Raw genomic sequence first — 23,827 nt, 5'->3', positions numbered from 1 at the left:
GGACTGGATTTGTCTGGAGTACGGAATGAGGAAAAACCCGGACTGGAATTTGTCTGGAGTACGGAATGGGGGAAAACCCGGACTGGATTTAAAAAAAATTGAAAAAAAAAAGAAGGGTTGGACTTGATCTCAGAGGTCCTTTCCAGCTCGGCTGATTCTATGATTCTATGATTTAGAATCACACAAACAATTATACTCCCCCAAAGCCAAGGCCAGGTTATACCTATTTACACGTGCCAGTCGTATCTTGCCGCTTAAGTGCTTTTAACTGCGTTATCTTTCAGCATCTCCCCGACACACCCCGCGCACCTCACACATTGCTTTGCTGTGACCGCTACCAGCGCCCTCCAAACCCCCCCCCGCAAACCCCCCGGCCCGGCGCCCACGGCAGGCGGGGGCAGGAGGAGGGGAGCGACCCCGGCCCCGAGGCCTCGGCCGGGTGCTGCCACCCACGCCCACCCGTAACATCCTCCGCTGGGCATCCCTGCTCCGCATCCTCATCCCCGCCGGTCCCCTCTGCCCATCCCCGCCCCGCCCGCTCCGCCCCGCGGCGGCGGCGCCGCGCCCGGGCTGATTTACGGCTCTGCTGAAAACGCCGCCGCCGCCGCCAGCAACAAGTCGGGTGAGTGCGGCGACCTTGCGGGCGCCGAGGCCCGCGCCGAGCCCGGCCCCGCCCCGCTCCGGCGAGGCCCGTGCGGCGGCGGCCGAGGCGAGCGGAGCCGCTCCGAGCCGCGCCGGGCGGAGCCGCCGGGGCCGGGCGGCTGGAGCGCCGCGCCGGGCGGGCGCGTCCCCGGGCGGAGATGGCGCGGCACCCCTGAGGAATCGCCGGGAAAGTTTCCCAAGTTTCCCCGTCGGGCGCGGACCCGGGCTGTTCCCTCCCGGCGAGGAATGCAACAGACGGCCCGGGATGAAGGCGGGCACCCCTGGCCGGAGCCGCTCGGCAGCGTCAGCCTCCCCTTCCGCTGCCCGCGATGCGGTGACCACACCAGGTTCCGGAGCCTCTCCTCCCTGCGGGTGCACCTGGAGTACAGCCACAGCTTCCAGGAGAGCAGCCTGCTGGCCAGGAGCAGCCTGTTCTCGCCGCTGAAGGATGCGGAGCTGGTGTCCCCGCCGGAGCCCGCGCCCCAGGGCAGCCCGGGGAGCCCCGGCGGCTCCGCGGGGCCCTTCCTGAACTTGGGCGGCGCGTCCTGCGGGAGCGGGAAGGGCGGGCAGCCGCGGGAGCTGCCCGCGGAGCGCCCCGGCTCCTACCTGGCCAACTATGTGTCGGCTGAGTCTCCCAGCGAGCAGGTGTCCAAAGCCGGGCTCCCGGCCACTGACTCCAAAGCCTCCTTCGAGGCACATGTCCGGGAAAAGTTTAACAGGATGGTGGATGCCGTGGACAAAACGATCGAGAAGCGGATCGACAAGCTTACCAAAGAGCTGTCGCAGAAGACGGCGGAGCTGCTGGAGGTGCGGGCGGCGTTCGTGCAGCTGTCCCAGAAGAAGCAGGAGGTGCAGCGGCGGGAGCGGGCCCTGAGCAGGCAGGTGGACGTGGCCGTGGAGATGATCGCAGCCCTGAAGCAGCGGCTTAGCGAGTCCGAGGAGGAACTTCACCGCAAAGAGGAGTAAGTGGGGAGGCGAGAGCCGGTGGCTTGGCGCGGGCTGGCCCTGTGTGAGTCACAGCCTTTGGGGGACAAGAGAGGAGATGGCTTAGCTGCCTGCTGAGTTTGAAAGGGCCTGGAGCTCACCAGCTTCAGGGCGCTGCGTTTCTAGAGCTGTAGCCCATGTGACTGTGTCCCTGCAAGGCAACGGACAGCTCCCCGAGCAGGTGGTTTTCATGCTTGACTCCCCAGTGACTAACAGGGCAGGGGACAGCTCCCTGTGCACGTGGCTTTCATACTTGACTACCCCATGACTGACTTTTACACTTCCCAATGCCTCTTGTGCCCCTGGTTTCATGAGGGTAGGGAGAAGTAGAAGCTCTCATCAGCATGTTATCTGATTTACAGTGACACCTCTAATGCATCATCTTTTTAAGAAGATATGGGTGGATAAATCTGGAGGAAGTATGGGAGAATATCCAATAGCACCTTTTCCCTGAAGCCATCCCACCATGGTCAGCAGGCTGCCTGTGGAGTGGGATGGTCTCCTGTGCAGCAGTGAAGCTGTACTGGAGGCAATACTGAAAAGGCCATGTCCAAGTAGTTCATGTTTAATGTTTTAGATGGACACAGAACTGTGAAACTGGAATTGCTTATATGGGATTGGGAAGCAGATGCAGGAGCCGTTCTGAATAACATAAGCTATTTAAAAATATGTTCATGATGCATCCATTAAAAATGTAGTGATAGCTGATATATTATTTATACATGAACTACTTAGTTTATTCAGCACTTGCTAAAACCTTTCAGGCTTTTCAGAGCAACACAACTTATTTTAGAGAAATGCAAATAAAGAGCATTGGTAATGGAGTGCCTCTAAACCAATTCATCAGCTTACAAAGGGAAGATGAGAAGTGCTAGTTGCCATGACACTGATCTTAGAAGAAATAAGGAAGGTGGTGTAGGAGTGCAGTGTAGGAAGTTTGGAGAGCTTTCATCATTCCTTCCTGTAGTCTAAAGACTAAAAGAAAAGACGATGATGGCTCCCACATCAGTAGGAGCATCTATCTTGAAGCAGTGCTATAGATTTTCCAGAAGAGAGGACACATAAAGGGAGTGGGATGTTGAGCCCCTGGAGTCTGCATCTTCCCTGAGGGGATATTCAAACAGAACCTCTGATTCTTGAAATATCAAGTGATCCTTGTGGAAGATTGAAGGCTTTAAGGTGAAACTAAAGATAATAGTATAACTTAGGCAGATTTAAAAGAATGCTGGAAAGAAGCCATGAAGATAACTTACAGCTTGAAGCAGTTTGGGTATTCCCATCTAGCCAGACTGCCCTAATGGGCTCTTTCACAGTGTGATTCATCCTGTTTGTTCTAGAAAAGTATTTTAGAGGAGGAGGGATTGTTCTGTGAAGGTCCTTCTCCTCTCTTCAGACTACAGGGACTCTCCGGTAAGCAGCTGTCTGGGCTAGATGCAGAATTTCAGATATCTAAAGTTAAATGGTATGAATCTTAGCCCAAACTAAATGCAGAATGTGTTTTTGAAATTCGAGGCTAGGATCAAGAAAGGGAAAACAGGACTGTCAGTGGAGCAAAACCAAAGTTCTGCAATGCTGCAGAAGAACAGACGTTGTGGGAAAAGAGAAAGGGGGAATGGAGTTATCTTGGTAGAAAGAATGGGGAGGATGGCAAAGGACAGTGATCTGTAAAAAGAATAAGACAGCAAAAGCTGTGATTTTTAACTATATGAGGAAAAGGAACAAGGAGGAGGCCACTTGCCCCTTTGGCAGACTGCTTACCAGCAGCACTGTCAGGCTGTGGTTCTGAGGCCAGAAAAGCCTGAACACAGAATGAAGAGAAATGGGGAAACACTGTCCCTCACACTAGGACATTGCCAGGCTCAGGAAAGGGGCAGGAGTGGAGATGGTTGCTTATAGTATTCTTGTAATCTTGTAAGGAGGAGGGTGAATGCATAACCAGTGAGGTAGCTCCTAAGTTGGTGTTACAGGGAAGACTGAAAGTCACTTGGCTAGTAAGAAACACTAACCAAAAGAGGCAGCTGCACAATAGGCTTCACCAGAGTACCCAGGATATTGCTCTTTTAGGATTACGCTTCAACTTTCCACAAAGATAAAAAGACTTGGAATCAAAAGCAGCAATAGGAATGAGTGAATAGCTCTTACACAGCAGCCTGTTAATTCCTAGAGGTAAATGTGCCTAATGCATGCTAGAGGACAGGATAGAAGAATATCAACCCAGAGTACCAAGAGGGAAGAGGGGAGTCTGAGTAGGTTACTGCCTGTGTCTGTGCTTGGCCCTGTAGCATTGCCTCTGAAGGTTCTCTGAGGACACTGAGAGGATAGGCAGAGGGTGTAAGAATAGGTAGAGTTCACCTAGGAAAAACTGGAAATGTGTTGGGTTCTTTTCTTGTTCAGATGGTTCCTGCATGTCCCATCATGGGGGATAACATAGAAAAATGCGCTGTATGGCTTTTCAGTTGACAGGTCATTGTATAATTAGCAAATTGAAAAGGAAGGTAGGTATAAACAATGCTTTGTAAGAGCAGGACTGGTACTTCTAGAGCAGCCTTTCAAATCTGAACCTCTAAAAAGGCCTGGGACACTTAGCTTTGCTCTGGCAGCAGGGAGGCACTAGATGTAATGCTGTAGTAGAGGAGAGAAGAAAGGATGTTCATGACTTTGGTAGCATCAGTGACACTTGTCTGGCTTTCTTATGCACTGTTGGTAAATTCCGAGACCTGTCTACGTTTTCAGTGTGTGTTCAAAACTTACTCGGTGTGCTAAAAAGACTTTCTCCTTCAAAAAAGGAGGATCTCAACTTTGGCTTTGATTTCTGGAAGAAGTCCAGATGATTAGAAAGCCAAACAAGGCTGCTTAATGGAAATTGCAGAAGCCGGAGTTCTCACTGCAGATTGTGGAAAGTCAAAGGCATCCCTTGGGGACTGCTTTGATACTTGCTGACCTTCAGAAATAAATGCTTTCGTCAGTTTCTTTGGATTTTTTTTTTCCATAAGTAATCTTGTGAATATGGATAACTTTTCCTAAAATTAGCACTGATCTACTGTAGCTGAAAATTTGTACCTCTTTCCAGGAGAAAAAAGAAAACACCTTCTTCCCTGAAACACCTCCTTATCCTATTTCTAAGGAAGTAAAAGCAACCAGTCTTCCCTTGGTCTCTGAATGGTTGTCCCTACTACCACATCATAGAATATGGTGCATGTGAAGGCAAGAAAGGGTTTATAATTAATATGCATTTCTAGATGTCACAGAGACTGAGGTAGAGCTAGTCTAGATCAATCTGAGTGAGATTAAAAAAAAAAAAACAACCCAACCCCCCCCAAACCATCCAAAAGAGGGAAAAAAAATTCTACTCTGAATCTTAGATAAGGTCAAAAAACCTCTTCTTTGGAGGCTCTTGTAGAGAAGCTGAAAACTTTTATGGGGACCTTTTCAAGTAACTCTTGAAAAGTAACAATATCCTGATAAAGAAGTTTCAAATATTTATGTTGTGCCCTCTAAATTGGCTATGGGAAAAAAAAAGTTGGTATTTAAAAAACTTCCTCTTTAGAAGGGTATACAGGAAAATGACAGAAAATAACAGTACAATTGCAGTAGGTAACAGCTCTGATTTTGGATCTGATTGTAAAGTCGAATAGGAAAGCTGAGGGAAATAAAAAAATGGGAGTTAGCAAGAATAATTTGGTTAGGAAGCCCCAAGAAGGCCTAGGCAGAAAAAGTTTAAATTCTTGGTTTAAATGTCTGGTTTTCCAGAATAAGGGGGTGGAGCTGTTCTAGGCCTCACACAGTTCCTTTGTGCCCAGCCCTGTGAAGGCAGACCTTGTGCTGCTGTGACTCTGTCCCTCCTTGGCAGGATCTTTGCACCTGAGGGCACTTTCACTTGGTGGAATTTCATTTCTGCTTCTCTGTTCTACCAGTAAAAGCCCACATGTCCTGAGCCTTTGCCGGGGCCAAGCACGTGGGACAGAGACATAAAACCTGAGACTTCCCATGTGGCCTTGTTGTCAGAAGCTGGTTTCTCTGATCTGTTCTCCAAGCAAGCAGCACCTCTGCGAACTTCTTAACTCTGCAGGGAGTAAATTCTTAGAGTTACACCGTTGTTGCAAATCCAAGCACTAATTTCAAATGACAGCACTCCCAGGTTTTAAGGTTGACCTCTCATTCCAATGAGAGGAGGAGTGTTGGTTTTAGGCCATCAGCAGGAACAGGGCTGCCATTTGAAGAGCTTGTAGGGTCAGTAGGGTTATTTCTTTAGACATGTCAGTTGATTATTTTTTGTTTGTTTTAAATAAGGCTTTTAGTAGTCCAACAAAGGCAGTGATAAAGTGAAGGGATGTTTGTAGTTGAATTTTCTTTTTGTTTCCTTATAAAAATGGCAATGCTAATATGCGCATGGGTACGTGCTGTGATACTAGTGTTATGCCTCCGGGGAGATGAACTGTATTGGGCAGGACAGGTGGAGGTGCAACACTGACTATACTAATACATAGTTGAAGTAGTATTAGTCTAAGCACAGAGCTGCTGAGCAAAGGAATGATTTAATTAGAAAATGTGCCCTGAAAGGGATTATTCAATGTTTGATGAAGGAGAGTGCAACTCAGAGTGAGTACTGTGATCTTCAAGATAACACAGAAGCATGCCCAGAGGGAATAAGACTTTGTTGAATAAGATATCAAGAAAAGCATTGAAACTAAAACCAGCTATGAACTTAACTTCTAGAGGACACTGAGAGGCTTGTTTCTGGAAGTTATGTAAAAAAATAGAAACTAGTAGAGTTTGCTTTTCAGTAAGCCTGAACAGGGTAAACATTTGAAGTTACGGTCTTCAGCTGGAAGCTGCCTTCGATGGTGACTTAAACACTTTCACTTTGTCTCCTAATTATAGAATAAGAGCATTAAGGTAGTATGCTGGCCTGTCTCTGACAGTAATTTCTTTAACCAGTCTAATGCATTTGTTTTGAGCTTGGTCATGCCTCTGCTCTGACACAGCCTGGAATGCGAGGGTTGCTGTGGTGGGCAGTAGTTATTCTTGCCAGTGGCTTCATCCTAAATTTGCAATTAATAACATTATCTGTGCAAATAACATCTTGACAATGGCATTAAGAGCTGGCTTTTAGAGGTCATTGCAATTTATGCTTTAAAACAGCTTTCCTTAAAATATGAATTACAGTTGTACAGCAAAACAGTTTTGATTTGCTTCAAGTAGAATACAACTGCAATTACACATTATTCTTCCACCCTCAGTTTTAGGTAGTCCTGCTCCCTCTTTCCTTTTCTTTCATCTTCCCACTGGAGAGATTACTCCCCTGTGGCAGCTGCACAGCTTCAAGCCTGGCGTGACTGTCCCACAGAATGGTTCTGTGAAATAAAGCATTTTAATCTTCAGTGTCACCCCAGTAAGTTCAGGGCTCAGATCTAGAGCACAGCCCACTGAATGAGCGCAATAACTTTCTGAGGGTGGAGGTGTGAACCTCTTAAATCAAATGTGCTGATAGTGGTGTGGGAATGTGAAACCACAGCCTAATGAATAACAGAGAGCAGCCTTCAGGCAGTAACACCAATTGGATGGTGGATAAGGTCAGTGGCATTAGTACTTAATGAATGTACATATTAAATATTTTACAAGTAAATCACTTTAGTAAATCACTTTACTGCTTACTGTAGTAGGAATTTTCCCATCTTCCGGTAAAATGATGTGTTTAGTTTTCTGTTGATTTTTAGGCAGAGTTATTCTACATGTAATTTTCTAAAGGGATTTGATACATGGGTGCAGAATCTGCATAGAGCCTTATGCTTGTCTCCACCTACAGAGCAGTTGCAGGTGTCAGAGTTGCTGTAATTAGTCCTTGGATCAGTACTATGCATCAGTAGGAGGGCTTGGTTGCAATGTGAGAAATCATTAGCCCTTCTTGTCAGGTGTTAAGGAGCTGGAGCTGTCCCACCCTCTGCATCTACTCAGTGTGTCACATGCTTAGCTGCTGAAAGCCATACAAGTGTATCCCGGGGTCCATATGCCAGCAACTGCTCCAGTAAACAAGAACTGCAGCTCACTCGTCCTGCAAGAAGCACTGTATAGTCTAGTGGTAAAGCCAGAAGAATAAATGTCACCTAGTCAGCCTGTTATTTATAACTTTATTGACCACATCTCATGCTATTTCATGGTAACAGCCCCCATAAAGAAGGTTTGGGGATAGGTTTCAGTGCAGGCTGTCTGCAGCTAGGCTGCAGTTGGAATGCAAAACACCAAACTACTTAAGTTTGGTTAACTATAACAGGTCAACTCCCTGGCAGAATCAGATTAAAATAAAAGCTTTGGCAGCAAGTCTTTCTTGCCTATAGTGCGTCCTTCCCCCTGCACTTGTTTTTGCAGCTGAACACCTCTGAGTTGTCTGCTGCACTGCAATAAATTTCCCTTGGACTCCTCTGGCTCTGGGAACAGCTCTTCTCTGACACTCTGGCAGTACAGGCACCTCCTGCTCCTCTTGGATACCTCCCAGGTTGCATGCCCCTTGTCTTTCCCTCTCACCTGCCTCATCCTGCTGCTGGCAGTTCAATGTGCCCTCTGCTCCCTGGGCAGCAGCAGCAATTCCCTCTTCCTGAAAGGTTTCGTCTGACAGGAGCACCCAAGACAAAGTAAGAAACCCACCTTTCTCCCTGCTGCCCAGTCACAGCCCTCTAACAAAACATTTTTCATACAACATACCTTAGTGTTGGTGTAGCAAACTATAAGCAAAGAGATGAGATCACTCTGCCGTCCATTACAGAAATTTAAGAGGTCTAAGCTGCACTGAGCATCATCTACTCCACTCAGAAAATTGAGTGGCAGGCACCATTGCTTACAGAGCTACAGCAAGTGCCAGGGTGCAGCTGGGTGAAAGGGGGCAGGAGACTGCCGGGCGGAGGAGCAGAGCAGGAAAGAGATGGTGCTGGGAGCAGAGGAGTTCACAAGGGGAGTTAATAACTCCACGTAACCTTTTCTCAATATAGCAGCAGTGCTCCTGATGTACAATAGTCAGCACAGGTTAGTAGAGACCTCTCGTTAGAAAGGGCAATGCTTCAGGTCTGAGCCAGGCTTTAACAAAATGGTTCCTCTTGCAGGTGAATGCTGCTGACAAGGCTGTTCTGTCAAGACACAGAGCCCAGTGGGCTGGTGCTGCTGTGCTCTGGTTTATGCCTCTGCCAGGAGGGCCCCACAATATTCACAGCCTCAGCTTCCCCCTGACTTCATGAGGAGCATGTCTGACCTCTCAGAATATCCATCTTTCCACAAGCATAGGAGCTGAGAGTAAAAGATAGAAATCCTGTCACATAATCCTCAAAAACTTGGCGGAGGCCTGGAGAAAAATTGAAAGTAAAATAAAGAACATAAGCAAAAACTCATCATAGGTATCCAGAAATAGAATTGAAGGGAGAGGATCATCAGTATGGCTAAGAAAAAGTTGGTCAAACTACAAGAGACAAGGAAGGCAGTTAGACAGATAAACAGCAGCTGCAGGAAGCTATGTGAGTTCTTTGAACCATTTCCCTGTGGTTCACAGTGAGAGGAGGGTAAAAATTTTTCTGGGAACTCCCTTCAGGTAACCAAAGCACAGGAGTGGCATGGAGCAAGCTCTGTGAGGAAGAGGTGTTGGAGCAAGTAGGGAGAGTTTATTAGCAGTCATTCCTCAGAGCTTGATCTTGTTCTTCTGAGAGATGAAACAAAAAAAGTAGCTGAACTACAGAAGTGCTGCTTATCAGGACAAGGCGTGTGAGCAATGTGTGTGTATGTTCTGACTCCTGTCTTTCTAAGGGGAATTTACAGAGTGCATTTCAACCCAAAGGAAAATCTTTAGTATAAAGTTATTAAAGGCAGGTTCATAGGTTGTACTGAGGCAGCTAAACAAACACAGAGAAGTTATGGATATGCTGTTATGGCTGCTAATAACAGTTCCTACAAATAATGGCATGTAGGATGCCAAGTTATCTTTAGTAGTCTAGAAAGCAAGGAAAATACCGGGGGATTTATTGCCATTATAAGTGTGTTCTCCTCCTGATAGTCATCTAAATCTACCTGAAAAAACACTGCTTCCCCCTTGGCCTCCTTATGGCATATCTAATGAGATATTTGTAGGAAAGGAAAATCTGTTGGTGATTATTTGTGCCATAGAGTGGGCAATTAATGAATGCTTTATAATTACCTTTGCCGAGACTATTACAAATGTTAGCGTTCTTGAAACTGTCACCCTTCCAAAAATAAATGCCAGGTACTCAATGTTTGTGGCTTCCCACTGCAGTGAGACACACAAGCTGGCTGTGTCCCTGGGAGGGACATCCTCACGGTGTCCCAGGCTGGCAGCTCCCTGCGCTGCCCACCCTTCCCTCCTGGAGGGCCAGAATCCTGCCAGGCTGTGCACAGCTCTTCCTTATCCAAAGGGAAAGGGATTTGGAGCCAGCCTGCTGAGTTTCTGTCCTTTTGTGCTTCCTGTCCCCTGTGAAAGAGGAGCCTGATGGAGCGCCGAGGGCTTCAGGTTGCTCCTATGCTAACCCAAAACCAGAGTGGCATCATGAAATCAAAGAAGTTAGAGTGCTGTAAGTGCAGTGAGAAGAAAGCCCTAAAACTGACCTTAATGAGTTTAGATTGGCTTGTTCCTAAGCATTCCTCGGTGGCTCTTTAGGATCAGATTGCTCTGGGCAAGCTAATAGTCACAGAAATTGCACAGAAATTCAAGAGCCTTGAAATTGAATGGAATAGCTGAGTTTAACAAACAAGGTACCTCTCTGTTTCTTAAGCCAGGTTTTGTGGGTGAGTTAATATAAACTAACATTCATCAATGTTCTTCGTCCAAACAATACATCCTTGTTTTTACCTCATTCCTGCCATTAGATCAGCCAGACAAGCAGCACTCTGCTGTGGTATAGAGCAGGCAGGCACGGCCTGAATCCTAGACAGTGAATTTCCATGGCTGACCACTTGTGCCTGACTCTTCTTAGCACAAAACCACACACTGTTAAAACAACTGTACTGTGTTAAACCGATTACCTCCACTATGCCGAGTTAAAACAATGAAACACTGAGAAACTTAGGATTTGTCACAAACAAGCTAAGCTTTGAAAGGTTATTTCTGCTACAAACTGTTTCCTGGTTTCTACTTAAAATGCTTTTTCCTCAGGCGATGTAATTCTACCAAGCAATCCTGCCCTTTCTCATTTGGCAAGAACTGGTTCCCTCAACTCCCACTCGCTCTGCTCTGTACAAAGCAAAAATTAACATTGTTTCACTGCCAGAGTAAGAAATATTTATCCTGGCATTTATTAACCAGGGAAGTCCTGCATGTTCAGATTTGCCATTTTTTGTAATACATGCTTCAATCTGTAACCAGACTTCTCCCACGCAGGTACTCCTCTGATATCAGAGGTCCAAACGGTGGCCTGATTACTGGTAGTAAACTGATAGTATGCAGAGGGGTTTGAAATGAGCTGTGTCTCAGTACAGAGCTGGGAGCTTTCACAGTCAGTGGTTCTGTCTGTTCCTTTCAGTTGTGTTACCAGACAAGAGACATTTCTAAACTCCTGACCTAAAACTTCCCACACATGCACTCCTTGGTCTGTAATCTGTAGATTATCAATTGATCTCCTGTGCTCCCACCAGCTCCAGATCATAACACTGCACTTTGATGTACTTGCAGGATTGCAGCCAAAATGAAGTTCAATGGCCACAGTAGCCCTTTTAAGTTAGGAACCACCCCAGTAGCAACATTAAACTACTACTGTGAGATTATGATGAAATGGGAGGATGAATTTGGGGGTTCATCTGTTTCTCTTCCTGTTTCAGTGCTGATATTCTCATGGTTAAGTAAAAAAGAAAGCAGATATAGCTGTCTCCATCACCTTTAGAGCTGATGCTTAGTGACATTTCTACCCTGTGGACCACTGAAGACTATTTCCAAGAGACCTAATAACAGGAAAAACCCCACCCCAAACCCACTGCCTATAAACTTAAATTCAGCTTTCGGGTTTCCAGATCTTTACCTTGTCCACAAAAAAGTTGTAATATTTTGATAGAGGTAAAGGACAGTAATGAGCCACCACAGGCTGTCACCATGAAAAACAGGAGAAGCATCAGTAATTTTTGACAATGGTGAGACCAGGGCCCTTCTGTTATTTAAATATGGCCTCTTTGCAATGTTTCCATCTTGCAGAGAAGTTGTTACTTTCAACCACTTCCTGGAAGAAGCAGCAGAAAAAGAAGTGCGGGGGAAAGCCAGGCTGCAGCACTTCATCGAGAACCTGTTGCAGCGCGTGGATCTGGCGGAGAGGCAGCTGGAGTATTACCAAAATCAGCAGATGGTGTGCCACCACACCGACGGCAGCGAGCACGTGGTAAGCCACCAAAGTCCTTCCCTGCCCTGAAACCCTTCTCCAGAGGGGAAGTACTGCAGTTTGAATATGGGTGGGCTCCGTGGGTCGGGCTGATTGCTACTCCAGGCAGATGTGCATATGTAAAGTGTTTCTTTAGGTGTGTTTTATTTAGGTTTTAAACCGGCACTTCCCATGAGTGAAAGGAGCAGAGAGCATAAGAGCAGCAATAGCCAAAGATGGCAAAGGGAGAGCAGAGAATAATGAAATATTTGACAAATATTTAGATTTTTTTCCAGGTTTGGCTACTGCTGCTGTTGCTTTTGCCACAAACACTCTTCTTTATGTCACTTAGTGACTTGGCAGATATTTTGGGATGTCTAAAGACTTTCAGGAAAAACATGGATCCCCATAGGTGACGTATCAGCCTGCTGGCAAATTGGCTTTAGTTACCTATCATGGGAGACATAGTAATGGTGAATGGATTCCCACAGACCTGTCCCCCATGGATTAGAAGCTAAAGCTGTCTGAACATTGCTTTTAAAAATGCATCATTTCTCTAAAAGCTCTCATTTTTAGTACTTGCACTCAGTATTTTTCCTACAATGCATTACATTTATATGGCAAGTTTTAGGCACAGGATTTCCAAAGAACATTTCATTTAAATGAATACCCCATGCTGCCTGTGCTAAGTAATTGCTCACCCTGGGATGTGAGAGGAAGGCATTTGATCATGCACAGCAATGAACAGGTACACAGTGGTGGAAAGGAAAGGTTCCCGTAGCCACTTGGAAGACAAAGAGCTTTAGGTAAGACCTGAATAAATATAGATGTGCTGAAGTCCAGTGCAGGACATCTCAAACAGTGTCTGTGAGAAGATTGAGTGGGACCATAAAGATGGTCCTCAATATTAAATCATCTCCCTTGCTCTTGATGTGTTTACTGGCATTCCTGGCTCAGCAGCATTGCTTGGGGAAGGCTCTAATTTTCAAGGCGGCTGTCCTGCTTTCTGAGTGACTTCAGCATTCCTCTAAGGTCATCCATCCAAATATTGGCCATCCTGACCTTCAGGAGGTAATTACAGAAAAGCACACTATGAGATGGCTTCAGACTCCATCCAAGACAGATGACAAGCAAAGTCAGGCTGGGCAAAAATCCGTCTGCAAAGTGTGGACAATACCAGGGACACAGGGAACATTTACAAGAACATAATCATTTTCAGATGCCAGATCTGACTTGCTTGGCTCAGTGACTTCATTAAATGATATTCAAAGGCTCAGTTTAGTAGCTCTGATGGGAGCTCAGTACAAAGAACCAATTTAGTAACTCAGGTCGATTTAAGCTGAACTGGCATTAAACACCTCCTTTCTGGACCCCCACCAAAAGAGGGACCAGACAAAGTGTTTTCACACTGTGAATCGAACTGTTGTAAAAAATGAAGTCATGCAAATTCGTGGTGGCACTGAGGCTGTGCGGTCCCTAGCTGGTCTCAGGATTTGGAGTGGGAAGGGAGAGAAATGTTACATCCTCTCCCTCCGCCCTTCAGTGCAGCTCTGGCAGAGCCAAGGGCTTGTAGCTGGAGTTTCCTAGGCACTTGTGTAAAGGAAATGTATCACTGCAAAATTAAAGGCTCTGAGAGAAAGTTAATTTAATACAGCTTATTCAGGCACTGTCCCTTATTAATTACCTCAAACACAATAATTACTTCTCACTGTATCCATGCTGTTTAATCTAATGTGAAAGATCCCTGTTCAGCCCACACTAGTTTGGCAATTTACTTTGATTATAGTTAGAATAAAAATAATGGGAAAAATCCAACCACTAACAACTCACATATTATTTTAAAAACATATTCATAAGGTGGAAGAGTAATACTCTGTAAAAGAGGATTTTTTTTAGTTTCTTCTGTGGATGTTCTTCTAGTTTTAACAGCAGGTGAGAATGGAAATATGATTTTAAAGACTGTGTATATTTTATCCTTGTACTTTAGTTACTTGATAATGTAATATTAATAACCTGGTTTTATTTTCATTGCAGTTTACAGACATTTCATTAAATAAGAAACCCAGATGCCTGTATGTATATCTCTTTTTTTTCCTTTTACTTAAATACACTAAGTTGACATGCTTACATTTCTGCTTTTGCATTTCACCTTATCCAAAAGCCTGATTCAGGCTGAGTTTGGATCAGGTTCTTTACCTGTGTATGATCTATATTTATGATCTATATAATAGAGGAGAAACAGATTTCTGCTAAATTAAAGCTAAAATCAGCTACTCTCTAAAGAAAATAAAGAAGACTAATTTTCTGTTAAACAAATTACTCCTTCCTGCTGACTGTAACAGCCTACTGCAGAGCTACAGGATTTGAATCTCTTTGGCAAACACAGACCCAGTTTCAGTTGAAAATATCTTTAACATTCTGTAGGTAGGAGAAAGACAGTTGTCATTTGCTAACTGACAGTAACAATGTAGACTTAAAAATCACGTGTAAGCAGACAAGTGTCCTGACAAAGCAGGGGCACTAACATCATCTCAGGTTACTCCAGCAGCTGTCCTGGGAGCAGCAGAACCAACTGGGGCTGGTTTCCCTGTCTTTGGGACTTGGTCATGAGTCCCAGCAGGTGGTTTGGAGCATCACATGTGCTGCTTGGCCAAGTGGCGGTCAGGCACTGCATCCTTCTTCAGGGCAGCCTTTCCTAGAGGGGACACGAGGTTGGCTCTTTTTCCCATTGCACCACAGCAGGTCTGAGACTTCATTCTCCTTAACACAACAGGTTAGGAATATGTTTGAGTTGAAGTTCAGACTTGCAGTCACGTGTATCAAGGAGCTGCTGCTTTCAATGAAAAAGCATTTCCCACATCTGGAGATGGCACTGTTGCATTTCATGTGCAATGACCTGCATCTTCATCCATCCATCAGTACCTTCTTAGCCTGACTGTGAATTAGGAGCAGACATCCATCTTCTCTCCCATAAACTTGTTCAATTTAAATACAGTTTGGCCCCTTTAGGCAGTCCCCTCTGACCATACTGACCTTGACCCTCTGGTTTTAATGGCATCATTCAGCGCAGCAGAGGAGTGCCTAACAGCACCTGCAATCACCTGCAATAATGCCTGCATGTGTTCTGGGAATAAATGATGAAACTTTTTCACTGCAACAACATCTGAGAAGAACAGAGTGCTGCATCTTTTTACAACAACTGTAATTGTAACAAACAGTGGGACTGTAACAAACAGTGCCCAAGAAGGAACTGGAGTGGCCAACACCTGTGTTGACACACAAGTCATTCCTAAGTCCCAGCAAGTGGTCAGAGCCCAGGCCTGCACCAGGCCAGCATGGCACAGTGCCTGCAAGCTCCAGCTTGGACCTGCACAGCATTTCACCCCCCAAAACTTCCCCTAGTGAATTATGGTTGGCAAAGCTGCCAACCAGGTAATACAACTGGTCCTCACTGCCTCCCATCAACAAACACAGAGGCTTTCGTGACACCCTTCTGGTCTTTTTAAAGAGCTGGAGAGGGTTTGTTCTGTACACACGTGAATAACCATAGCTTTTTCCAAAACTGGCTTTATCAAATGTGCTGCAATATCATTTAACTCCCAGAAGAAGTAATACTACAGATACATGGGTTTGAGAAATAACGAGCTATGGAAAATAGCCCCGTGGGATCCCTTAAGAGATCGACTTGTACATGAGAACATCTGTTCTTCACTTCAGTTGCAGGAGCTGGGCAGACATGAGCTGGTGCCTTATGTTCATAGTTCTGCTCTTACACTACATATATCTGCTGTAAAACATTTCAAAATTATGTTAAGAGGGACTGAAATGATTTTACTTAGCTAAACTGTGGAACTGCAGTTTCAATGTAAAATTTTAGAGCAGAGTGTGTGCTTCAGCCTTTGCACCACCAGGCACTGTGGTGTCACTCCACCTGAGCTCACCAATTCCTGCAAATCCTGCCAGGCTTGAACCATCACAGAGAGTAAAAAGAATTCATCTTACTTTAGCCTTTAAGCTTTCACACCCTTCTTCCCACCAATTTTCTTTATTCCCCTTTCCTCTTCTCCTATTTCAAATCAAAGCTGAAGTTTCCCTTTAGATGTGTGGTCAGCACAAAAGCAGAGTGTGGAGTTTCCTGTGGCACTGACCGTTAGTAGCAGCAGCAGCTCCCTGGAAGAGCTCCAAGGCAGCACTGAGATCCCACCAAGAAATTCCTACAGTTCCTCCACCTGCTTTCTACTGTAACAGGTGCTGTGTGGTCTTCCAGAGACCATGGGATGTTCATTCTTTGCAGAAGGTTGCTGTGAACATGTGCATCTTTAAAATCCCTGCTGGTCACAAAGTACAGACCTCAGTAAGGTCTCAGCACTCCAAAATCAGCAGAATGCTGATCGGGGTAAAAGTTAGATGAACATGCATAAAGAGTCCACCAGTTACACATGTGGGGATTATTTTAGTGAGGAAGGCTTTTGAGCACTGAGAAATGTGATTTATCTTGCAACTCTGTTTTTTACATGCATCCTGGTTCTGTAAAACAAGGCTATTTCTGTCTTCAAAACTGTTTGGGTTTGGGGTATTTCGGGGACCTATCACTTTGCAAGATTGAATAATAGTTATTAATGATCGCTATTATTAATTTCAGGAGCCGAGGAAGTCAACATGCTTCATATAACATCCCTGATGCAAAGCCTCATTCCTTTCAAAAAGGAAGAATCTTGTTGAAAAAAGCAAAGGATGAAAAAACCAGCTTGCAGCCAGTAAAATGCTTCTATGAACCTGTGGATTGCCCAAGAGAGATATGGAGAGCACAAAAGAAGGGTGAACCAGTCTGCTCTGCCAGGAAAGTGAGCTCAAAATCAAAGATGGGTAAAAAGGCCAAGCCGCTACAGGAGCGGTGAGCAATACACAGTGATGCAGGAACTTGGCTTCGACACAACAAATATTGAACGAAGTTAGTCATCCCACTTTTTCCTATCCATCTGGCCATGCCAAAACATATCAGATATAATATATAGAAATATATACATATGGAAGATTTATATTATTTAGTAACGCCATTCCCTCTTTGGGCGCTGTAAGAGAAGTGACATTTTATTCAATTTACTTGGAGGTTTTTCTATTTATTCATGTATTTATTTATTTATTCAGTCATTTATAGAACTTATTTTAAATGACTGCAGTTATCTTGCTGGGCAGTACTGTGGCTGTACGTTTAATTATTTTACTGGCAGCATGTGGCCTGGTAATTTATTTTCCATCTGTGTTGTTGCCGAAGTTCAGAAGAATCCATTTAATCGGCACCTAAATATCCAATCTTTCAGCTTAGGTAGGTGTAAGATCAATGACTAACTGTTACCTGCACAGACATACTTAGATGCAAAAAGTCTAATGGAGTTGCCTGAAGGCTGTTTACAGCAGTAGATTGCTACCCTGGATTTCCTGCTATAGGCCCAGTCAAACACATTTCCATGTTTTATTGGGTACATTAAACCACTCAATCTTGCCAGCAGCCACATTGCCCTGTTGGTACAAGTTTGGGCTCCTCTGGTGTCACTTAACAAGGAAACCAGAAGCTGGTACTGCAGCTCTGACAAGCACGGACTGAATTGAGCCTGGAGGAGGAATTTCAGTGCCAAGTGCCAGTGGCAGGTTTTCAGCTGTGGCACAGAGAGTGAGGGGCTAAAGCAACATGTTACTGCATGGCACTGTGCTCAGTGCCTGTGCTTGTTTTTAGGCATGAGAGGCCTAAATAGCCACCATCATAACCCAGATCCTTCACATTTTTATCCCTGAAGAATCTTTACAGGACTGAGAGATCCCTGAATTTCAACTAAATGCCCAAGTGCAAGGAAGTTAGAGGTGATAGCGGAATAGAAATGCACATGTTTACATTGGTTTGTGCCAATTAAAAGGATCCTTATTTATCAGAGTATTTATTTATCAAGATGATTTTTTGCGTGTACAGTTTTTGGTAACATGAATCCTTATGCCATGTTTACAGATATGAACATCCTGATGATGTTACTGATGAGATTTGTTTTCTCAAGAAAAAGAAAGGATAGGCGAGACAAGTCTGTGTGATTTATTTTTTAAATGCTCATAACAGATGTAAATTGTTTATGTGGAAGGTGATTTTTACAGTATGTGTACAAAGATTTGTGAAAAATGTTTTTCATTTTTTATAACTATGTCTGTAAGCAGAACTGAGTATTAAAAGACAGTGTATCACTATGATTACTGCTGCAATAAGCACGTGAGTTGCAATATTTTTAAAGCAGAAGATGACTGATCAGTCAGCTATGATCAGGTAACTACAGATGTCATACATTTGTCAGTGTACAGACCTCCCAGAAAGTAGCAGAGTGAAGAAAGAGAGTTTTATTCCTCACTTTTATTTTAAATAGTATATATAGAACAATCAGATATATGTTTAAAGTTTCTCAACACTGTTTCAGTAGAAAGTCACAGTGTAAAACCGATTCAGGTATTTAGCTTGTAATGATATTTTAATATTTATTTAATTACGTCACAAGGCCACACTTGGCCTTATGCTCGACATTGTGTGTGGTGAAAAGGAGTTGTTCGTTGTGTTGCATGGGCTTGGGTCAGATTGTGTGTTACAACAACTTTTATAGGCAAACTACAAAATAGAAGCATCCTTGAGTTTTTTCTGTTGCTTCCCACATCCTTTTACAAACCTGAAAAAATTACCTTTATTGAAGGTAATAAAGGTAAACTTTAGAAAGATAATAAATTAAAATATATTAATCTGTTTCTTTATCCACTTGACACTGAAAGAATATTTTTATTTTTAAATGCCTATCTACTCTATTAGTCACCAAAGTTAAGTGCAACTACTAGTTCACAAATGAGATGTTTATTTTATTATTTATTACACCAAAATCTTGACTGTAAGTTGTCCTTTTGGGGGAGGAAAAGAGTAAAAGAAGGTGCATGTTCTTAAACTTCTCAAAACCTAATTTACAGTTACTTGCTGAAATATGCCAGGTTAGTTAATTAGGAAGAAATTGGATTGTACTGTAACCCCAGATAAAAATTTCTAGAATATAAACATTCTAATAATAAAGATATATTTCTCAATTATTGTGTCATTTAACTCTGTAAAATACAGTGTTTCTTATAAAAGCTTATGAAACAGAGAAAAAGACGAGGCAGCAGCTCGGACTTGGGTTTATCCCTCAGGTAAGGTAGGTCAGTGAAGTCGGGCTGTGACCTTTCACAGCAATACAAATCAACCTGAAAGAGCTACTGTATCTCACCCACGTGGCTCACACGTGTCACCTGCTGCTCTCCTACTGTCCTGATGCTTGAAAGTCATTCCTGAGATGACACACAGGGTCAGACAACCTGCCCGAAGCAGAGGCGGGGGGAGTGGAGGGAAGGGTCAGGCAAAGGAAATTAGGAGCAGAGGGGCTCCCAGGGAATGTCAGGGATAGTGGCTCCCTCACACACTGCTGGTTGCTGAGTCATCATTTCATCAAGTATCTCCCTGGTTAGACTTGGAAAGAGAGGTTTTCCTGTGGGGGAACCAGGCTCCTGTCAAGATGGTAATCCTTGGGAGAGATGCTGTAGAAGACTTCATGAGGAGACAAAGTCCCTCTGGCACCTGAGAGCTTGAATAGTGTTTATCAAGAAAAAAGGCTCCTTCCCACTCATGTTTACGCAACTTACTAGCTCATTTTTAAAGTTATACTCGCATCAAAGTGAATTTCACTAGGACCTGGCTACCTCATTCCCATATTAATTTTTAAAATCCCACCTCATCTATAACTAAAAATATCTCAGAGCAGTAAGTGTACTGGCTGGGCCCTTACAGGTGAGCTTTCTGCTTAAAATGTTCTGACCGATGTGATATTATAGGCCAGGAAAACAAGGGACTAATTGAAACCCAGACCTTTAATTAGAGATATACATAGAAAAAACAATCACTTTGAGATGCTCTTTCCAATTCAAGAAAGAGCATGTTTTTAAAGCACTGAATGACATCTGATCGCTTTCCCCCACCTCAGAAGTAAAAACAGCCTCCCCCCTACCCAGAGGAGATCTGAACACATTTGTTTTGTTTCAAGGAGAGTTACTGCAAATATTCAATGGGATATTCATATTCAAAGGGATGGCCACTAATTAGAGCAGTTCCTAGGTCAAACAAATTATCAATTCCATCATCCCTAATAATCCTTCCAATGCCACTGGCTCATTCAATCTACTTGAGCAAAATCCAGCTCTTCTCTCTTTATTCTGCGTCATCAGATAGTTGCCTCTATTTGTTCTTACCTCAGACTAACGCTGATTGTTTCCATACATCCTGTCTGAAGTGGCTGGAGTGGACTATTTTAGTGCTCTCTGCAGTGGGCATGGGCATTATTTTTTATTGTTTTTTTAGAAAAAATAATCCCAGAAGTGATTTTATTACATGAAACATACATCAAGCTCTTAAAAATAGATCCTGTTGCAACGCAAACAAAATGTCCTTTCCCATTTTGTTGCTAATGCCACCCTCTACCTAGCCACGCTTTTTTTATTCTGGTCTCTTGAATTTTCATTTGTACATCTCTCCAGGGAGAGGGAGGAACAAGCAACGTAAGTTAAATGTAGTCATTGGTTTGACAAGCCTTTCCCCTCTCACTGTCTCGGTCCTAGCGTCTCACACTGCAGGCAGGTAGAAGTTGGCTTGAATTTTTCATAAAATCATGGAAAAAATACAACAGATTTTGAGTTCATTATGTTATAGAAGAGGAAGGGACTCTTCTCTGAGAGGGGAAAGGAAATAGGAGGAGAGATACTCCCCTTCCTTGAGAAATCACTTTCCAAGATAAATGTGACAGGTCGGAAGAATTTACTGTGTGCTGGTGTGAGATGACGGAAAGTCAGAGTCACAAGTCAGCAGTAAAAGGTCGGGGGACTCATTACTGCCGGCTGTTCCTTTGGGGCTTTGACCTACAAAACATCAGCACAGATGGCCTGACATGTTCAAACCTTAAATCACACTTTAGACACATCTTTTGCAGCCTAATCACTAATTTCAGAGTAATAGACTTTAGCGTGAGGGTTTCTAAGAAATTCCCTGAACTCTGTCCGCAGCGTTTGTTCAAACCACAGAGTATTTGCCTTACAGTGGGAGCCTGTGCTCAGGGTCCTGTCAGCAGGGGGGTGTAGCACTTGCTCTCTTCTCTCTGTGCCCAGTGTCCGGCAGCAGCCGGCCAGGTCAGGCAGTTCTGCCTGGACTCTGCCCCACTGACCATCAGCTGGTTCCCATGGCAACACTTTCCTTCACATTATTTTGCTGATTTTTTGTCTGCTTCCCAAGCTCCCTCCTGCCTTCTGCCAACTCAGTGCCTTCAACATGAGAGAAGTCTCATGCAGCAAATGCCTTTCCTGGACCTCAACCTGCTAGTAAGTCCTTGCATCGCACCAGAGGCACTTGCAAAATGCTTTCTTTGGCAGGCTGGGGACAACTGCTGCACTGAGGTGGCAGATTCCCACTTGTTCTGCCGGCTTTACACTGCCCGGGTGACAGTCCTGCCTGCTGCCATTCATGCTGCTCGTGCCTGTTTGCAAATACACAGTGGGCCAACCAAAGGTCAGAGGTGTGTGTTTCGGAGAGGACATTGCAGCCCATCACCCCTCAGCCACAGAAAGACCGTAACCTTGGCCGAGTGCCCTGCACTTCCAGAAGTATTTTCCCAAAAATGTTATACATATGGTACTTGCCCTTCACTGAAATACAGCTCGGGCAGGTGTCACAGACCTCTGCTCCTAAAGGGATTTCTGATCTCCCACCAGCCAGCACTGTTGGTGGTAAGAGAGGGGAGGCTGAACATTGGCCAAAAAACAACACACGTACGTGCTACACAGACTACAGCCCAGGTGTGCACATGAGGACAGGGTCAAGAAAACAGCTGAAACAAGGTTTGTTTTGTTCTGATTTTACTCTTCATTAAGATCATATCACTGTTAGATAGAAACACCAAAAGAAACTTCAAAATAAAACTACCAACAAGCTAGTCCAGGAATTGTATATACACCTTTCACTGAAAATCACTTTTGGCATCACAGGACATATTCATCTATAGCAAATTTCTGGGAAATTTTCCCCCTTGCAGAAAATAGTAGGCTCAGAAGATACTTTTAATTTTTTTTTCTCATAGGGGAAAAATTAGAAAAAGCAGGCAGAAAACCTGGAAAGTTTTATCATGAACCAGTATCACCCCAAATCCACAAGGCTTATGCTAAGAAACTTGGCCACCAGTGAGACTATAATTGTTTCTATGTCAACCTACTTGGCCTACCAATCCTTCTGAGGTCGAGGCTATAGAGGTGACCTCCTAAATATGACGTGGTTTAATTATCCCACCCTCTAAGGCTTTGTGCATGCACCTGCTTAAGAGGAGCACATGAAAGTCACTGGTTTTGCAGGCTGCTAGGGTATGCCATAGTGTTTGTTCCAAGTTCGGGCCACCCCCAGGCAGAAGGAACCAAGGGATTGATCAGGCATCACGAAAAGCCTGGCAATGGCAGATGGAACAAGTTGGATTTATAGGAGCTGAACCCATTTTTGTGACAAGAGCCATGGCTCTCCTTCTCCTCGTGCTCCTGTGGCTGCCAGCATGGCCATGCACTTCCCATGTCTGCCTGGGCTCCCCCACGGACCCTACAAAGATTTGGGGTAATGGGAGGCAGGGGGAGAGGTTGAAAAACTCTAATGCACACAGCAGCTTTGAAAACAGGCTTTAAAGGCACAGAAGGACCTTCTCAAAGGGCAGTTTGCATGCACACACAAGCTCATCCTGCCCTTGTCTGATCCCCCAGAGACAGAGGAGTATTTCAGCCACTAGTTCAGGGATGGGGGAGAGGGAGCCTGCTCTGTCAGCAAACACCTTGCCAACACACTTCTTGAGGGCAGCAAGCATTTTATGTATTAGGAAATCATGAAATTAAAAAGATAATCACAACTAAATGAAGGAACCCTAACTCCACTGTCAGTTAATTTAAGTGCCACAGTGAGTACATTGAACTATTGGTGACAAGTTTTATTGTAGTCTCTATCTAAAGAAAGTGGTGTTACCAGGCACGACCTGGATTTCACCCATAGACTCCCCTCTGAGGGAGCAGCTGAGGGCAACAAGCAGAAGGCAAAAGCCTGGGTCCAAGTGAACCAGGAGGAACATTTGCCAGGGGGACAGGCATAAGTTTAAGATTCCAGAAGTGTGGGTGGGAAGAATGAAAAGGAAAACGTAACAGAGGCAATTGAAACTGGTTGACATGGCCTATGCTAAAGAAGGGACCAGGACAGCAATATAGTTTCTATTCCCATCTATTCTTTTAGTGGACTTCAGTAGTTTCTTAGTTTTGCTAACCATTTCTTAACAAGGAAATGAAGGTGCCCTTCCTACATCAACACCATTTAGTATTGCCACCCTTGTTCTCTGGGGTACACCACTAAAGGACTTAGAAGAACCAAATTATCTTTTATTTTAGGGACAGGGGCTTCTATTCCTTTTGATATAAGTAGATGAAAACATACACCACAGATGCCTATCTCCTTGGATTTGAGGACTGGTGCCCTACTACATGTGAGTCTGGGTGGTGTAAAAGGTCTGTTCACTTCCTGGGCAAAAGCTAAACCACTTCCATTTTATCTGTGTACACAGTCGAGGTGTCTAGGAGACAACACGTATGTGGCTCAAACTGCCACAATGAGTCGGGATATCAGTTCGCATGAGGCAGAAGTGTTTCCTTGTGGGAAACGAAATTTTACGTTGTTAAAAAAGCCGACGTGAGTCCGTGATCAGCCCAGCAAATGTGTACCCTATTTGAAAATTCGGGGGGGGGGGGGGGGGGTGGGG

The 23,827-nt window shown here is 44.4% G+C and overlaps 2 protein-coding genes across 2 annotated transcripts in view; one reads left to right on the top strand and one right to left on the bottom strand.

Annotated features, from left to right (window-relative positions):
• RTKN2 (rhotekin 2) overlaps positions 1–1,114 on the bottom strand; it is a 50,765-nt gene extending 49,651 nt beyond the window's left edge. The window contains exon 1 of the mRNA XM_027694149.1: positions 1,021–1,114. The gene's annotated coding sequence lies outside the window, so the exon portion shown is untranslated. The remainder of the gene's footprint in view (positions 1–1,020) is intronic.
• On the top strand, positions 596–19,064 carry ZNF365 (zinc finger protein 365). The gene is made up of 4 exons (XM_027694150.1): positions 596–1,604; positions 11,801–11,981; positions 13,995–14,032; positions 16,603–19,064. The coding sequence occupies exons 1-4, from the start codon at positions 889–891 to the stop codon at positions 16,856–16,858; spliced, it is 1,191 nt and encodes a 396-aa protein (XP_027549951.1). The 5' UTR covers positions 596–888; the 3' UTR covers positions 16,859–19,064.
• Positions 19,065–23,827: the final 4,763 nt, after the last annotated feature.

This window comes from Neopelma chrysocephalum, unplaced genomic scaffold (genome assembly GCF_003984885.1).
Source record: "Neopelma chrysocephalum unplaced genomic scaffold, ASM398488v2 Primary Assembly neopelma1_96, whole genome shotgun sequence".
Classification (NCBI taxonomy): Eukaryota; Metazoa; Chordata; class Aves; order Passeriformes; family Pipridae; genus Neopelma; species Neopelma chrysocephalum.
The sequence above is the reverse complement of the archived record's forward strand: the minus strand, read 5'-3'. Positions and strand labels throughout refer to the sequence as shown.